At 49.3% G+C, this 16,956-nt stretch overlaps 7 protein-coding genes across 7 annotated transcripts; 5 read left to right on the top strand and 2 right to left on the bottom strand.

The window, feature by feature from the left end:
• The first annotated feature begins 165 nt into the window (after positions 1–165).
• Positions 166–1,680, top strand: COCSADRAFT_32384 (uncharacterized protein). Its single transcript, XM_007696090.1, has 5 exons — positions 166–403; positions 451–740; positions 795–1,079; positions 1,132–1,263; positions 1,311–1,680. The coding sequence occupies exons 2-5, from the start codon at positions 453–455 to the stop codon at positions 1,494–1,496; spliced, it is 891 nt and encodes a 296-aa protein (XP_007694280.1). The 5' UTR covers positions 166–403; positions 451–452; the 3' UTR covers positions 1,497–1,680.
• An 844-nt stretch (positions 1,681–2,524) lies between these two features.
• COCSADRAFT_76240 (uncharacterized protein) lies at positions 2,525–4,190 on the top strand (the record flags this gene model as incomplete). Its single annotated transcript, XM_007696761.1, has 2 exons — positions 2,525–3,614; positions 3,667–4,190. The coding sequence occupies 2 exons, from the start codon at positions 2,525–2,527 to the stop codon at positions 4,188–4,190; spliced, it is 1,614 nt and encodes a 537-aa protein (XP_007694951.1).
• Positions 4,191–4,221: 31 nt separating this feature from the next.
• On the bottom strand, positions 4,222–4,917 carry COCSADRAFT_166673 (uncharacterized protein; the record flags this gene model as incomplete). The annotated part of the gene is made up of 1 exon (XM_007696760.1): positions 4,222–4,917. One exon carries the CDS (start codon positions 4,915–4,917, stop codon positions 4,222–4,224), a length of 696 nt encoding a protein of 231 aa, XP_007694950.1.
• A 2,157-nt stretch (positions 4,918–7,074) lies between these two features.
• On the top strand, positions 7,075–9,264 carry COCSADRAFT_186543 (glycoside hydrolase family 16 protein). The gene is made up of 3 exons (XM_007696759.1): positions 7,075–7,533; positions 7,586–8,041; positions 8,100–9,264. Exons 1-3 carry the CDS (start codon positions 7,413–7,415, stop codon positions 8,885–8,887), a joined length of 1,365 nt encoding a protein of 454 aa, XP_007694949.1. The 5' UTR covers positions 7,075–7,412; the 3' UTR covers positions 8,888–9,264.
• Positions 9,265–10,136: 872 nt separating this feature from the next.
• Positions 10,137–11,765, top strand: COCSADRAFT_76274 (uncharacterized protein; the record flags this gene model as incomplete). Its single annotated transcript, XM_007696758.1, has 4 exons — positions 10,137–10,349; positions 10,396–10,638; positions 10,685–11,006; positions 11,053–11,765. 4 exons carry the CDS (start codon positions 10,137–10,139, stop codon positions 11,763–11,765), a joined length of 1,491 nt encoding a protein of 496 aa, XP_007694948.1.
• On the bottom strand, positions 11,766–13,098 carry COCSADRAFT_195471 (carbohydrate esterase family 8 protein; the record flags this gene model as incomplete). Its single annotated transcript, XM_007696757.1, has 1 exon — positions 11,766–13,098. The coding sequence occupies one exon, from the start codon at positions 13,096–13,098 to the stop codon at positions 11,944–11,946; it is 1,155 nt and encodes a 384-aa protein (XP_007694947.1). The 3' UTR covers positions 11,766–11,943.
• Positions 13,099–14,809: 1,711 nt separating this feature from the next.
• Positions 14,810–16,676, top strand: COCSADRAFT_32378 (uncharacterized protein). The gene is made up of 2 exons (XM_007696089.1): positions 14,810–15,040; positions 15,090–16,676. The coding sequence occupies exons 1-2, from the start codon at positions 14,854–14,856 to the stop codon at positions 16,502–16,504; spliced, it is 1,602 nt and encodes a 533-aa protein (XP_007694279.1). The 5' UTR covers positions 14,810–14,853; the 3' UTR covers positions 16,505–16,676.
• Positions 16,677–16,956: the final 280 nt, after the last annotated feature.

Raw genomic sequence — 16,956 nt, 5'->3', positions numbered from 1 at the left:
TTATGTGAGAATGTTCGTTACACTTTAGAAGAAATGAATTGACTGTTGCCTAGCCGCCGGATGCTGGAACTCACATACTGAACGATTGGATCACTGTCTCCGCGTATGATACTTCTTTTGCGTTCCTGTATCCCACGCTAAATACTATAATAGGATCAAGATAATCCCGAAAAACAGTATCTGTACTTTGTCGTTCTTCCAGAAAGTTACGATCCACATTGACCAGATCCCAGCTTTATACAGGACGATCCATTTTCCGACAGTGGCAGCGGAAAAGTGCTGCCAGAGCTGATTCAATATTTTCAAATACCCCAGTATCTCCTGGCCGACATATATAGGCGCTCCAATGGATTCTTTGCTTTCAAGGAATCGCGAGGTCAAAATGGCCAGCGCGAATCATGCTGTGAGAGCAGGTGGAACTTGGGCATCAACTCAACTGACTTTCCCTAGACATGTGGTTCCGTGTACTAATCAAGATTATTACTGGTCGCAGCAGTATGTCCTATCACTGGCAGGAGATGACATTTTGCTGCCGGTGGGATTCGAAGAACTGCTCAGTTTTGTGCTTGGGAGTAGATGCTTCATTCAAAAGCTGTCTGCAAGAAAAGCTGCACCAGATATGGCCTGATATACAAGGATCACAGCCTGGCTGCTTGCTAGTGCCACTGATGGAGGTTCTTGTCATAATGTTTGACCAATCGGTGTGGTTGATTCGAGATCTCGTGCGGAGCGCCGAAAAGGTAAGCGATTTTATCTATACAGCATATTTATGGGTTTAACACGGCATATCTTAGGGCCGTGCGCTTTCAAATCGCGGCTTAGCCCATTTTACATTGCTTCACGAAGTAACGAGACATGCCATCCACTCGTTAGAGACTCTCAATGTTGCAGTTGACACTCTGAGCAGCATTCAGCACCAAATCGCGAGCCAATCGAGGCGATCACAGTCGATGTCGTGGGATGCACAAGATTTAGCTGAGTCGATCGATAAGCAATTCGACTTGCAGGTTCGCATGCTTCGAAATCTTCACCTACGAGCCCAATCAAACAAGGAGCGGTTGCAAAATGAGATTGCATATGTAAGCCATGGATAGTCATTCCCTTGAAACGATATTACTAACATGCTACCAGGTTTTCAACATGATCACAAAGCGTGACAGTCAGATCATGACTAGAATCGGAGAGGCAGCAAAAGAAGATAGCGGTGTGATGAGAACCATTGCTGTAGTTACCATGTTCTTCCTGCCACCGACATTCATCTCTGTGGGAATTTCCAACGTCAATGTCAAGTTTCTGCTAATCATTCGTAGGCTGTTTTCAGCATGAGCTTTTTCAATTACACACCGCCTCAAGATGGTGCGGCAGGCAAGTGGTCAGTATCGGAGAGGTTCTGGATTTATTGGGCATTTGCGATACCCTTAACAGCTTTGACTTTGGGGATTTGGGTCCTACAACAGAGATGGATGCGCTGGCGCTATTGGCCCAACTCCTTCTAAAGTCATATGCTGTTTGTTCACGAATCTCCTACAAGGCCTATAGATACTTCGATGCATCTTAGTATTCTTTATGCAAATTTCAGAAATTTCGACACTCGTATACATATCTACTCTGGCAAGGTAGAGATCATCAGACATAGATCTGCACTTCCAATGGTAAATTTAGCATCAATGCTCCTCCAGCGCTTAAGCCAAAACCTATCCAAGTATGCGCATCGATCTATCCGAGAGCCGCATTGCACAATAAGGTTCTCAAGGAGCGTGGCCAAGATCTGCCATCCGCAACCAATACTGATAAGCGTTACTTCGTAACGCTTGTCAGCGATCTACTGCGGTTACCGGCGGAACCCTCGTATATATTTCTAGAAGCAAAAACGATGATTAAGATCTACATGGAATAGCTCTACCGGCAACTTATTAGGGAGAAATGTTAACAGGCTATAATTAGCAATCTTAACTGATGCTATTCGGCGTGTAGTATAGTCCTTACTCACGACCCCAACCTGCATCACGCTCTTACCAAATAGCCTATATACACAATTTTGGCCTACCACCATAATACTCCTGCTTCTATTTCAAGGCATGTTGATTGCCAGTGCAGGGTGGAAGATGGGACCCCTTGCGGCTTTGCCCGGACGATAACAGGCGTTTTCGACTTGTGAGGTGTCAGCACGGTAGCGAAGCTTATGTGAGAGTTCATTTCTGATCCCGCAATTGGAATAGGAGTAAACTGAGGTTGCATTCCCTCTTTTGCAATCTATATGTAAGATGGAGTTGTCGGCTTTAACTTTCCTCGAAGATGGCTCGTTTGTCGCGGTATTCGAAAATCCGCACCGGGCCCGTGAGGATTCGATTTCACTCGTTATCATCGGACCAATTGGTTCGTTTTATCTAATTCTTTCACTCGTTTAGGTCCCTTATTACGAACGATGTGGTCTTTGGCATCGACAGCAGCGCTCATGCTTGCGCTGGGGCAAGGGTCAAATGCTTTGCATGCACGCATGCAGACCCGGCCCCCTTCGGACTACATGGGCCTTGGATTAGGCACTGGAAGTTCTAAATCCGTTAATTCACGGGATACTCAACCCCCACCAGTCGATGCGAGGACTGTCGAACTCCCTCTTAATCATTTTGGATCGGACGCGGGTACATTTCTCAACAGATACTGGGTCTATTCGGAAAAATACAAATCAGGCGGTCCCATTTTCATCTATGACACCGGCGAAAGCGATGCTGAGCCAAGCAGCGCATTTTTTCTGAGCGACCCACGTAGCTTCTTCAACCAGATCTTGGAAGAATTCAATGGTATCGGCATTGCCTGGGAACACCGAATGTATGGCAAGTCGGTACCCGAAAACTTTTTCAATGATACGTCGTTGGACCGCTTCAAATATTTGACTGTCCCACAGGCACTTGCGGATGTTGACGCTTTTGCGAAGCAATTCAGTTTGCCATATATCAACGCGACGCTCACTGCCGATCACACGCTGTGGGTTTTTATTGGTGCCTCGTACTCAGGAGGAAGAGCTGCTTGGGTGCGCAACAAATACCCAGATACTATATATGCATCCTGGGCCGCGGCAGCTACCGTTGAGGCCATGGTCGACATGAGTTACTATGCCGATGCAGTATGGACTGGAATGAATGCCAGAGGCTTTGGCAACTGTACTCGGGACATACAAGCTGCGATCCGATATATAGACCACATCATGGACACGGACCCACAAGCTACTGCCAAACTGAAAGAACAATTTCTCGGTATTGGCAGTGCAAACATCTCGAATGTGGATTTTGTCGGGACATTTGACGTTTTCTATAGCGACTGGCAGATATATGACATGGACGGCTACCGTTTCTCCCTCCGGAAATTCTGTGATATGTTAGAGACGGATCCTAAGACGAACCAAACGGCACCAAAGGATGGCTGGGCTCCGACCAAGGGTGCCAAATCGGTGGTGGACAAGTGGGCTGTCTACCCCGATTATTCCAAGACTGTGATTCAGGATTCGGATGCGCAATGCGCAACCAATGGGACAAGTTCAAACAATTGCTCGTCTGATGTTCAGACGGTGGACCCTAACTATCTTTCCTGGAGATGGCAGGCTTGCACTGAATGGGGTATGTCTCAACCGCCTCTTCGATATTCTTAGCTAGTACTGACCAAACACAGGGTACCTTCAATCAGCCAATGTTGGACCTTACCAGTTAGTTTCTAAGTATGAAACTTTAGAGTCACAGCGCGATGCCTGCCATCAACTTTTCGACAAATCACCGCCTTCTGTATTCCCAGAATGGCCTAAAGTGCAGGAATTCAATAAGGCCTTGGGAGGATGGCACATTCGCCCTTCAAACACATACTGGTCAGGTGGAGAATTCGATCCTTGGCTTCCTACCGGTCCTTTTTCTCAACGACCTGGCGCTCCAAAAGTCGAGATTACGCAGGAGATTCCCAAATGCGGAGAGAGTACTGGGAAAGATAGGTTGTTTGGTAAGCTGATAAAATGTGGGGTCCACGCGTCTGATTTCAACACACCGGGACTTGATTACAATATCATCCCCGATTCAGTGAAGAGCCAGGATCTTTTCAAGAAAGCTCTGAAAGAGTGGCTGCCCTGTTTCGACCAAAGAACAAAGCTGCAACGTCGTTCAAAGCATGAGCCCGAGTCGATGGGACGCTTTCGTTCTTTCTTTTAGCCCGTCCATACAATGTGTAGTTCATCAATGTCTAAAGCTTCGAAGCTTGATGACTCGTTACTTTCTCTCTTTCCTGTTGCTTCACTCGAGTCTCCCAATCCCATACTTCCCCGGTGAATCGATCCTTTTCCCAGCGCTCGTATATCCCCTTCTTCTCTTCCTCACTACCAGCACGGCACATTGTGCTCCAAACCTCCAACTGCTCTTTAAAGCCAGGATTCGGATCACAAATCGGCCTTCCCTCACATAACTGCTCCAACGCCGCTTCAGGGGAGATATTGTATTTCCAGATCAAGTACGCGCAGACAAGAGTGGCGGATCGTGACTTGCCCATTGCACAGTGCACGAATACGCCACCCCCGGGGGCGATATTGCCCCCTTTTGAGGGTGACATCTTAGCGTCCGTGGCTTGAGCCTCGCTAGGAGTCAGCGGGGAAGAGGCTAATGCCTCATCGATGTAGTTGACACCACCCTCGAAAAACTGCAGGAGATTGGTGTTTGGATGGTCCTCGGCACGAATATGGAAATGTCTTAGGTGCCGGAATTTCTCCTGTAGCAATGCGTCGTAATCGATGACTGAAAGCACATGCGTTATGCCAGCTGCTTCGATGAGGTCGGTCTGGTACAAAGCGTATAAGCCGCCAATGTAGATACGACCGCAGCGGGGTACCAGGTCGACCCAGCCCATTCCAGTATAAGATGTGCTGCCGTGGAGGAGGTATGACATTCAGGATTGTAATGTGAAGAGTCAACGCGTCGATCTTGGGGTTTGAGTGTGGGTTGAGAGTCGTGGGTAGAGCGTTAGAGCAAGTTCGGAAAGGGATAAGCGCGGACAAAGTACCGAGGCTGGCTGGCGAGATATCTTTGGGTTGCCGAACAGGGGCCGGTATGGCCCCGGTGCGATGATTTTCACATACGGCGATTCATTGTGCATGGTTCGATAGCTCATATCCAATGAGTGGCAAGTGAACGTTGATGGAGGCTATTATTGTGGCTATGAATCATAAGTCACGTGCTTTGGATGCTTGCAGAACATACGTCTATTGAAAGTTCATGTAAGCGTTCTTATTTTAATCGTCTCAATCTTGACATATAATATGCGTTCACTCAAGACCGGCGCTGCAAAGGTAACCTATATCATGTGGCGCTCAGCTTACGATTTATAGATGACCAGGAGATGTTCTTTCCCACTCAATATATAGTATCGTCGGGGCTCAGAATACAAAAGAATCTTAGGACTTCTTGCACTCATCCCAAGGATAAGTCACTGTGATGAAGTTGCCTATTGCACTGTAACACTTACTTTTATCATTCATGTAATTCTTCTCTAGTGTGCCAGGCACGTCAACTGCCAAAGATACAGCTCGATCGCAGTGCCAGTTCCCATAGAATGGCATCGATGATATCCTCCTTTTCTAGTTAGTAATTAATTTTTGAGTCTACATGATGCCACCTGTACACAATTTAGTTGTTGGCCAAGCACTGAACGTGCATGTGTGCTAACAATATCCAAGCCACGAAGCCAAAAAAATCTCAAAGAAACTATGAAATAGATAGTTTGTCAAAGCCTTTACCATCTTTATCTATTCTCTCACTATAGAACAGACCAGGGTGGGTTGGGCCTTGGTCAATGCCTCAACCCCGGCCAAGGAAAGCTACTGTATCCCCCGCAGTGGATTCTTGAACCTAGAGTACGGGCTCTGGTTGACTAAGTAAAATACTGTAATAGAAAGTAGGCCCAATCGAAATAAAGCCGCTGTTTGCGATTAGCTGCCTCTACTACCACTTACTTACAAAGTTAGTTCTATGTACTAGAGTGCTAAAAGCTTACATGCAGATCAATATACTACAAGAAGAAAAATCGTGTAGTTGTGTGATACTAGCTGGTAGTTGCCTCGTATTGATGTTGCGCTATTTCGGTGGGGTCAGTTTTAATCCGGGTATTTTGGTCCACCAAGAGCATGGGGATGAAGTGCGGGGAAGACGCATTTACTGTGGTGCTGGAAGCCTCAAAGATAGTTCTGGTCTTAGAGGATACTATGGTAGACTCGGCGCTATTCAGATACTCACGTGGGCGCAACCATGAAGACATTCCCAAGGGGTAAGTATCTAAATTGTAGTGTCTTGAGGCTTCGTTTTTCGTAACATGTGCGGCATGTGAGCCGACTGTTGTTTCTGTTTTGAAACTTTAGCTTGATTAGTGGTAATGTGTCAAATATGCCGAGGAGACGGCGTTGGCGTGCTTGCATGGCAGCGCTATTGTATGTACTGCAAGGTTTGCAGGTCATGGGATATAACGCACACGTACTCCTCGGCTAAGCACGTGCTCGTTTCGACCAAGATCCGGCCAGAAGACAGAAACTCAACACCCGCAAAACTGAGACGAGGTCTCACGATGGCCGCAACCGCACCGTGTGTGACACTCGTAGTGACGTCGTCTAGAAGTCGAAGGCCTGGACATTCAAGCGTGATGGCAGGGATGCAGGTGGAACGGCTCGGGTGTTGCTGCAGGGTGTTCCAAACATAGGGCGTATCGATTGTGAAGGCGCTAGTGGTACTCTGGCCAGTATCTGCATCGGGGAAACCAATGCAGGGTGGCAATGACACTGCAGCACAAAAACGTCCAAATCCGTCGGTATGTAATGTGCCGTGTCCAAGGCAAGTCATCCGCCCAAAGACGAAACGCGCCGCTCGCCATTGGCAGCGTCGATGGCCTCGGACGGGCTGCTGGCGTGGACGGCTGGGTCGCTAATACTTAAGGGATTTATCGGCCGATTCAAGCGGCTAGTCAGAGGCCGCATGTGGAATGGCGCAATTCCATATTGATGCGCCACCTCGTACCCCAGAGTAACCCCTTCTTCAAGAGGAAGCTGGCCGCCCATTCATGCCCGTTCTCTACTCCTCTCTCCCCTCGGGACCACTCTCGCTTTACTAACCCGCCGTTGTGCTTTCTTTCTTTTTTGCATCTGCCACCAACGCTCGCTACACGAAACGGGGCCATAGGATAGCCAGGAGACTAATTAATCGTCGTATTCCTCTCCACACCTTTTCTCTCGGAACGGGCCTTCACGCGGATCGCCATCGTGCTTACAGTCGTTATCGCCAAAACCCTGGAAAAGCGTTCCCCACGAACATTTGCGATAACCTTTTGACCGCGGTCCGACTCTACTGCACGTCAGCTTACCATCACGATATCGACAACTGCACAATAGAGTCCGAACCATGGTCCGAGCCGTCCTCTCTGCAGCAATTGCTGCTGCAGCGTTTGCAGGCTTCGCCAACGCAGCCGGTGCCAAATGCACAAAGGATAGCCATTGCCCAAAAGAAACGCCCTGCTGCTCGCGTGCGTCCTTCAATCTTACAAATTAAGCGATTGCATGCTAACAGCCATGCAGTCTATGGCGATTGCGGTGTCGGCGCTTTCTGCCTCGGTGGATGCGACCCGCTCATGTCGAATACCTTTGACTCTTGCGTCCCCGGCCCTGTATGCAAATCCGGAACCTATTCGCTCGGCAACCTTGACGACGTTCAACGAATTGAAAAATACCTCGGCGATGCCTCCAAGATCAACTGGCAGTCGCAGGGCGACCCTACTCCATACACTGATCCCGACACGGGCAAGAAGGCAACGCTCTTGACCATGGCCCAAGGATCAAGTGGAACACTGTTGGCATCTACCCACTATGTCTGGTACGGCAAGATCTGCTCCAAGGTCAGCAGTGCACAGGGCAAGGGTGTCGTGACCGCCTTCATTCTCATGTCGGACGTCAAAGATGAAATCGATTTTGAGTGGGTTGGTGCTGATATCAACAACGTCCAATCAAACTACTACTCCCAGGGCGTGACAGTCTGTGAGTTTTCCCCTTGCCTTTTGTTCGGCTTTGCAAAAGGAAACTAACAAGATGCCAGACACCAACGGCAAAAACTTGACAGTGCCCAATGGCAATGCAGTCGAAAAAGAGCACAAATACTGTATCGACTGGACAGAAGACACGCTCACTTGGTCCGTTGATGACAAGGAATTGCGCAAGCTCCAACGCAGCGATACATGGAACAGCACTGCGGGCCGATTCGACTACCCACAAACTCCTGCGCGCGTCATGCTCTCCCTCTGGCCCGCCGGTCTCCCTACCAATGCCAAAGGTACTGTCGAGTGGGCAGGTGGTGAGATTGACTGGAACAGCCCATACATGGTCAACGGTTACTACGCGGCCCGCTTCTCGGAAGTCACAATCGAGTGCTACGACCCCCCGCCGCAGGCGCAGATCAAGGGAAAGAAGACATACAAGTACACGGATAAGGCTGGAACCAACAACACGGTTGCGATTACCGACGACGAGGTTATCCTGGGCTCCCTTATGGGTACTGGCGAGGATCCAGGCGAGGCGGTACAGAGCGGGAGCAGCGCCAAACCATCAGCATCCGTGGCTATGGTACCTGGTGGCAACCCTGGAGGCGGCGCGGGACACGACGCTGGTGAGACTGTTGGCCCAACTGCACCGGGTGCCAACGCGCAGCCTACGGACGCAGCGTCGGGAGGTAGTGGCGGAGGCTCAACTGGCGGAGGTGCCTTTGTGCAAGGTGGAAGTAGCACTGGTTCTACGGGCGCTGCGACAACGGTTCAACCGGGTCTCTCTCATATGAGTGGCTCCGTGTGTGCCATTGTCATTGCTGTTTTGGGACTTTTGGTCTTGTAATTATTCCTCTCCCGTTTTGATACCTTTGTTTAGTACCCCGGCATTTGATGTGCCATGCCAATTTCTTTTTTTTTGCAAAGCCGCGGACATGTTTCTTTTTTACCGATGCATGACCATTTTTTTTGCTTGCTTCTTTTGGGTGACTCAAGAAGCTTGCAGCTGGTACCTGGCTAATGTTTTTCTTTTTCTTTACTGGTTTCACTCATTCCTTGGGCACTTGAACACCCCCCTTGTTTCCCTCCGACTTTGCACATGAGGATAAAAGTGGCAATGGTTGGTGATAAGACAGGTGAATCAAACCGCGGAGAATTGAATATCATATCAATTAGAAGACTCTTGTGTCACGTTGTGGTCAGCAAATTACCATATGTTCTTTTCCTTACTACTGTTCGTAATTTGTAATCTCTAATCTTGCCATATACTCTTTGCTGCTCACTTTATTGATTTTGCGCTTTGCGAAGGAGTTGCCAGTAGATTTGCTGCTGAGTAAAAAATCACTGCCCATGTGATTTCCTATGTTTGCTTCAATCCGAAGGCTTGGCGTAAGCCCAATATCAGCGTTGCTGCTGCCTGCTATCTCACTATCGATCTCACGTGCTGCGTCTCGTTATCTATATTTTCTTGGCCATACTCTCGTATGCAAATCATATACAAGTGGAGATGGTGGAGAGAAATGTTCACGTCTCCTATAACCTCTGCAACTCCGCGGGAGGGTACCTCAACCTATGTCAGATTTGCTATTACATCAACTGAAGGATTTGAAGTAATTGCAAAAGGACTCGATGTAACACGATTCATGACGGAGTTTTGCATGTTCAGCTTCCGTATCACTAGGCGCATTAGAGCAGCCAAGTGCGAGCCTACGAACATAGGCGAGCTGAGTAAGTAGTAATACCCTGCCCGCCAATGCTTACACTCCACATCTCCACACTCAACTTCAGCAACTCTGTCTATTTTGGGCAGTGATGCAGCCTCGGCGCTACCATTGACCCCGCCACTGACGGAAGGGTTGTGGTACGAAAGTTATGATATAACTAGAGTTTCTTGCTGCACTGCTTCTCCAAGCTCCTTCGTAGCGTCTGGATGAGCTTCCGGAACTCTGTCATCTGTCGCAATGGATGTTGTACCCTATGCGATATTCGCGGCTCTACTCGCTGCAGCCGCTTATCGGCTAAGTAAAGTTGGTCAAAGGCCAAAAGGATATCCACCAGGACCCCCTACTCTACCACTTATTGGCAACCTCCATCTTATGCCAAAGGAGAAGACCCATCTGCAGTTCAAGAAGTGGGCAGAAGAATATGGTCCGGTTTATTCGCTCATGCTTGGCACATGGACCTTGATCGTTCTTGCGTCGGATCAAGCTGTCAAGGATCTTTTAGATAAAAGGAGCGCAATCTACTCATCACGCCCTGACCATTATCTTGCTCAGGTAGCAAGCGGGGGTCTTCGCTTCGCACTGATGGTACGTTGAACATTCATTCTAATGTCAGACATGCTGACATACCCAGCCTTATGGCGACCCGTGGCGCATGATCCGCAAGATCGTACACAATAATCTCAACATCACGGCTACAAAGTCCTATGTGCCATATCAAGATCTTGAAAGCAAAGCTTTGCTTGTTGAACTACTAGACATACCAGAGTTGTTCATCGATCACCTCCGGCGCTACACTCACAGTCTGACAACACAGATGGTCTTCGGTTTTCGGACTCCTAGCATTGATGATCCCAAGCTGAAGCAGCTCTTCTGGGTAAGTAGTGCATAGGATCATGCAACTTTCGCTGACGCTACTATAGGGAATTGAAAAGTTCTCTCAGGTACATGGTAAAACGAGTGCAGCACTGCTTGATCTGTACCCCGTACTACGATCACTGCCAGATGCTGTGCTTTCTGAGAGGAGGCACGCCAAGCAGCTACATGAGAAATCGAGCGAATTGTTTGTTGGACTCTGGCTAGACGTCAAGAAGGCCATCAAGAATGGAACTGCGAAACCATGTTTCTGTGTTGATCTGGTACGCGCTCAAGAAGAAGAGAATATCTCAGATGAGCTCGCTGCATACATTAGCGGTTCGATACTTGAAGCTGGCTCCGACACAACGGCAGCAGAGCTCGTTAGCTGTACGTACTCTCTCCATGCCCCTTATCCCAAACTAACATATCAAAGTCACTCAAGCTATGATTTTGTTCCCAGAGGTAGCAAAAGCTGCTCAAGAAGAACTCGATCGCGTGTGTGGCCATAGACTTCCTACGCTCGAGGACTGGCCAAATCTACCGTACATCCACGGCTGCATCAAGGAGACCTTACGATGGATGCCAACAGTCATTTCAGGGGCACCGCACGGACTAATCCGTGATGACGAATATATGGGGTATACGATTCCAAAAGGTGCAGGCGTCCTACCAAACAGCTGGGCCATCCACAACGACCCCAAACGGCATCCCGACCCCCGCCGCTTCGACCCAACACGCTACATCCATGACCAGTCAACCGCCGCAGAGTCAGCAAACAATCCCGATCCCACGAAGCGCGATCACTTTGGCTTTGGCGCTGGACGCCGTGTGTGCCAGGGCATGCATGTTGCCGAACGGTCCTTATTCCTGGCCATATCGCGCCTCCTTTGGGCCTTTGACTTTCGCCCTGCCCGCGATGAAGCTGGCGAAGAAATCATTCCCGATCCGGAAAATTTGACAGAAGGAACGCTTTCCCAGCCAAAGCCGTTCCCGGCTAGTATTACGCCGAGAAACAAGGAGAAGGTTACGCTGATTAGAGAGGAATGGGCGAAGATGGAAGCGCTGCTTGATGAGGAGCAGCAGTGGGAGATATTGCCCGAAGGGCTCAAATGGAAGGATGTCAAAACTGTACCTAAAGAAGCTTGAGTCGTTTTATTACTAATGTGTAAGAAATAAGCTGTTACTGATCCTGAGTTGCGGGTCTTTGCTCATGAGCCGTTCTGTCATCGTACATCTCCAAGACTTTTATAGTTCTGAACACAAAGTATCCTCGATCCTAACACAACGGACTAACCTTTTTGCTCCTATATCACTCAACCCCCATCTACTGCCCCGGATTCCGATCAATCCACGCCGTATTCCCAAACTCACCCGAAAACGGATACTGAAACACCGTCTCCACCCTCTTATACGCCCTATACTCCCTCTCCCCCATAACAACACTAACATTACTCTTCCTCCGTGCCGCCTCATCCCATCCAGGCCCATAATTCTTATACTCCGCCATGGTCGTATTAACCCCAATCCGCGGATCCCCAGCATTCCACTGTATATACCCCGCCGGCAAAATCGAATCATCCATCTCGCAATCCGCAAAGATAGACCGATGCAACGCATTCCACGGCCGTCCCAGCGCACACTTGCCTTTAATCGCTAACGTCGCATTTTCCTTTCGTAACTCCGAATCGTGGATATACACCCCGTACCGATTCTCAAACGTCGTGTTGGTGCCTTTCCACGCGGTGATTCCGCCGCCACAACCCCGCAAAGTGAGTAGGCTAGATTGGATCCACGCGGTGCCGAAGCCGTACAGGAAATCGGTCTGCCCGGCAATTTCGGAATCGTAGATGTATGCGTTGCCGAGTTTGCCAATGTACAGGGTGTCTTGGTAGGAGTGGAAAGCGCAGTAGTAAAACCCTGTGTTTGCGTAGCTGACGGAGATTGCGAGGGAAGGGCCGGCGGAGTAGGGCAGGTAGTCGTTTGTGAAGTTTAGGTTGTAGGCGCGGAAGTCGGTGTTGCCGAAGGGGGTGTTGGGTGGGACGGGGAAACCGGTAGGGCCTGTGCCGGTGAGGCTGGCGTTAAAGGTTGGGGCGACGGTTAGGACGGAGGTGTAGGCGTTGTCGAGGGTGGAGAGGCCGGCGCCCGTGGCGTTGTGCCAGAGGATGTTGACAGTATTTTTGGTGCGGGTTTCTGGGTGCGCGGTTTGGCCGAGGAGGTAGACGGGGCCGGGCCGCGTGATGTTGACTTGTTCGGTATAGTTGCCGGGGAGGATGAGAATGTTGTAGGGGTTTTTGTCATTGGGGAGACTTAGGACGGCGGATTGGATGGTTGAGAAGTTGCTTCCTGGGCCGACGAGGAGAGTGTTTTTTGGACACCCGTCGAGAGGTTTCTGGGTAGGATACTGGCATGCTTTTCGGTTGACTGCTGGTATAGCAGCACACACCTGGAGGATGCCAGCGAATATCATCACCAATCGCATCTTGGGAGTTTGAAGTACAAGATTCGATCTGCTATGGTACGCTTTGAGGCTTGGCTGGTACCCCTTATAAAGGGATTCGGTCTCATACATTTGCGGCTATCATAGTTTACCATGTTCCGAATGATCATCATAGTTCCGGGAATTCGGAGTGACACTAACTGGAAGTAATCTTCTAGTTGAATTTCCGACCAATACCTGTTATTACGGTAGATCTCAGTTCGTAAACGCGGGGATGGCCTATGCAGAAAAACCGGGGAAGTTTGGGGAAGGTGAGATGAGATAATCCACCAATGAGCCTGGATACTTGGAGAACCGGAAAACGATTCCATGTTTTGGTGAAGAGCTGATGATTCGAGGTATTGAGTACTCGAAAGCACTCAGGCTGTTACTATCATAGTTAGAAGTTGGAGACAGACCATACATTACTATGAAGGCTTTTGCGGCGTCATCCAAGCATTAGGGCAAAGCTTCTATGGTATCTGCGCTTAACAACACCCCGGTGCGCCCGAGCCCAGCACAGATAGCTGTCAGCCTTGACAGTTATTTTCAGGCCAGTTACAGACGATGTATTGTATGGGCCAAGCGAATATTCTCAAATTTAAATCACTTCGGCTTCATGGTGATGTTGCTGTGTTTCTTCTAAATGAGCTGTCTTGCTGGGTGGCTGGTCAAGAAGTCCGAGTCGCGATGAAATGGCACACTAGCGTTCATAACGCAAATTACCATCATGTATTCTGTAAGTAGTAGAACCTTGTTATGTCGCAGTAGAGTCGATGCGTTGGTAGCGGTGTGTATCAAATAATCATTCGCGCGCAGTATCGGACGAGAGTGCCGCTTCTTGATCGTCTGTCGAAGCAAGAAAACACAAAGCAAACTGGTAAAATTAGGTGTTTAGAATAGGAAGTACTTGTGCTACTAAGGGAGTCTGTTAGTATACATATACATCAAGGAGCTAGCACCATATGCACTATTACCTTTGTCTAGGTATACACATCTTGTGTATGAGCTAAGCTTACTGTGGGTACTTCACATGATTAGTCCTGGCAGGTTTCTCGGCATGTCTAGTCTTGCAGGCGGAAACCATAGATGTGTTCGAGCGACTGATTCGGAGGCTTACCGAGAGGGTGTGCAGACTCCATCTCCATCTCCACTGAAACACCAACACCACTCCGCTTCCACAATCTTATCGCAAGCTGGCGTAGGGTAGCAGCACGTCTCAACACGATCCTACGTTACATATCTGGTCGAGGAGCTGCCAAGGATGCGTCACGTGTGACTGATGTTCGCGCCTGGCACTGTCAGCGCCCATCACAGCTAAACGGCCACGCCGATGTCCTGGCACATGGCCACTTGCTGGTGAACAGCCTTCTTAAGGCTGTCGCTACTGCGATAACGAGTGGCTAAAAGCATTTTGTTAATGCCAAGGGGTGCGCGCGACAAGCTAATAGTGCCCAGAAATCACGACATCGCGCGGTTCGATGATGCGTGTGGCTGAGAAGCTGTACCAAGAGACTTGAACCCATGGAATTGGCTCACCTTCCCCATCCAGGGTCTTGGAACGAGCCGACTCCTGGCACCGCGAGACATTCACGCCCCAAAATCTCACTTGTTATGTTGATTGCGACATAGAAAAGAAAAAATCGTAATTTATCTCGCGTGGCATCCTTGAGCCACGCTATCGCGTTACCATGTAACCTTTCATTTAACTTGCGGGCTCTGCTCTGCAAGCATAGTCGCTGTACTTCAATCCCAACCATGGCGATCGAGCACGACGACGAAACGAAGGTGGTGCATTACACCAACGAGGATACACCGTCCTCACCCCCGGTGTACGAGGAGGGTAGCGTCCAAGAAGACAATGCCTATGTCTACGATGATTCGCAGAAGCTGGGATACACGGCGACGGTGTTTGTGATTCTGAACAAGATGATCGGCACCGGAAGCAAGTACAGCCAGTCGCACAATATCAGCGTGTAACTAACTGTGATCAGTTTTCTCAACACCTTCTGGTATTTTCGCCGTGACGGGATCAGTCGGTGTATCGCTTTTTCTCTGGATCATTGGTGGTATCCTTACTTTTTGCGGACTCTCCGTCTTCCTAGAATTTGGACTGGCAATCCCCCGCTCCGGTGGCGAAAAGAACTATCTCGAGCGCGTGTACCGCCATCCCAAGTACATGGCAACATGTGTCCTGGCTGCGCAGATGTTGCTTCTTGGATTTTCATCCGGAAACTCGCTGGCTTTTGGCCGTTACATCCTCTTTGCGTCCGGCTCAGAAGCGCCTGACGGCTGGGCGGCGCGTGGAATCGCTATTGCCTGCGTAACCTTCTCTGTTACTCTCCATGCTGTCTTGCCAAAGTGGGGTATCCGCCTTTTTAACGTCCTGGGAATATTCAAGGTCCTCATCCTTTTGTTCATCGTCTTCTCCGGCTTCGCTGCCCTTGCCGGCCACCTGAAGATCGAAAAACCGAACAACTTCGATAACGCATTCCGCCTCGAGGTCGGTGACGGTTATGGTGGAGGAGGCGCATACGGGTACTGTCAAGCACTTCTTCGCATCATCTACTCCTACAAGGGCTGGGAGAACGCCAACTACGTCCTTGGAGAAGTCAGGAACCCCAAGAAGACTCTTAGTTGGTCCGCGCCTCTTGCTATTGGTGGAACCACGATTCTGTACGTGCTTGCGAACGTAGCTTATTTTGCTGCGATTCCCAAGTCCGACCTCGCAAAGAGCGAAGTCATTGTCGCCGGTCTCTTCTTCCGCAATGTCTTCGGTAACAGCGCTGGAGCACGCAGTCTTCCAGCTTTCGTCGCACTCAGCAATCTGGGCAACGTTCTCGCAGTCAGCTTTGCGCACGCTCGCTTGAACCAGGAGTTTGCAAAGGAAGGATTGTTGCCTTGGAGCCGATTCTGGGCATCGAACAAGCCGTTCAATGCTCCTGCGACTGCTTTGTTCCTGCACTGGCTCATCACCGTTATCGTTCTGGTTGCTCCTCCCGCTGGACCCGCATACAACTTTATCACAGATCTTTACACCTACCCGGGCGCCTGGATCAACGGTTTCGTCACAGCAGGTCTCATCTACCTCCACTACACGAAGTCGGAGCGCTGGGAGTCTCCATGGCACACCTACCTTCCCGTTGCTCTGCTCTACTTGGCTGCAAACATCTTCCTCGCGATCGTCCCTTTTATCCCACCGGATGGCGACTGGAATGCTGAAGGCTACCCATACTACGTATTCCCCGTTGTTGGTGTCAGCGTACTGTTCCTGGGTGTATTCTACTGGGCCTGCTGGACAAAGCTATGGCCAAAGCTCGGAGGCTACAAAATCGTCAGTCAGCGGTACGAAGATGCCCAGGGCAATGAGCATGTCAGATATGTCAAAATGTACACTAAACACGACTAAAAAATGCAGGCTAGGATGGCGTACAATACTCAACAGTACGACGCAATCGATTTCTTGGGCAAAATATATGTAGATACTGAGACTAGTTCCATTTTTGGTGCACGTCTTGCATTTTGCACAGTGTATACCCCATGTTTTATTTAATGCATAATTCCACGTTTTACAAATCCCCATATTTCGTATTCATCATCTCCAAATACCTCCTCGATACTTACACAAGAGCCACCAGTTTTCATATATGCATAACCACATTGCACACATAGCGTACGGCCGTGTTAAAAACAGTCCCTGTGCTTTCTCTGTTATTACATGTGTACAGCACGATGTGCATGAGCCATTTTTATAAGTGGTTCGCGCGAGTCCAAATGGTGTACCGTGCGACTGCGTTCCGTCTTAGCGCCATGCAAGTACTGCTGCACATCAAAAGTCTCGCCTCTTCCAATCAATATCTT

Source organism: Bipolaris sorokiniana (genome assembly GCF_000338995.1).
Source record: "Bipolaris sorokiniana ND90Pr unplaced genomic scaffold COCSAscaffold_1, whole genome shotgun sequence".
In the NCBI taxonomy this organism is placed as follows: domain Eukaryota; kingdom Fungi; phylum Ascomycota; class Dothideomycetes; order Pleosporales; family Pleosporaceae; genus Bipolaris; species Bipolaris sorokiniana.
This window is presented reverse-complemented; position numbering and strand designations above follow the sequence as displayed.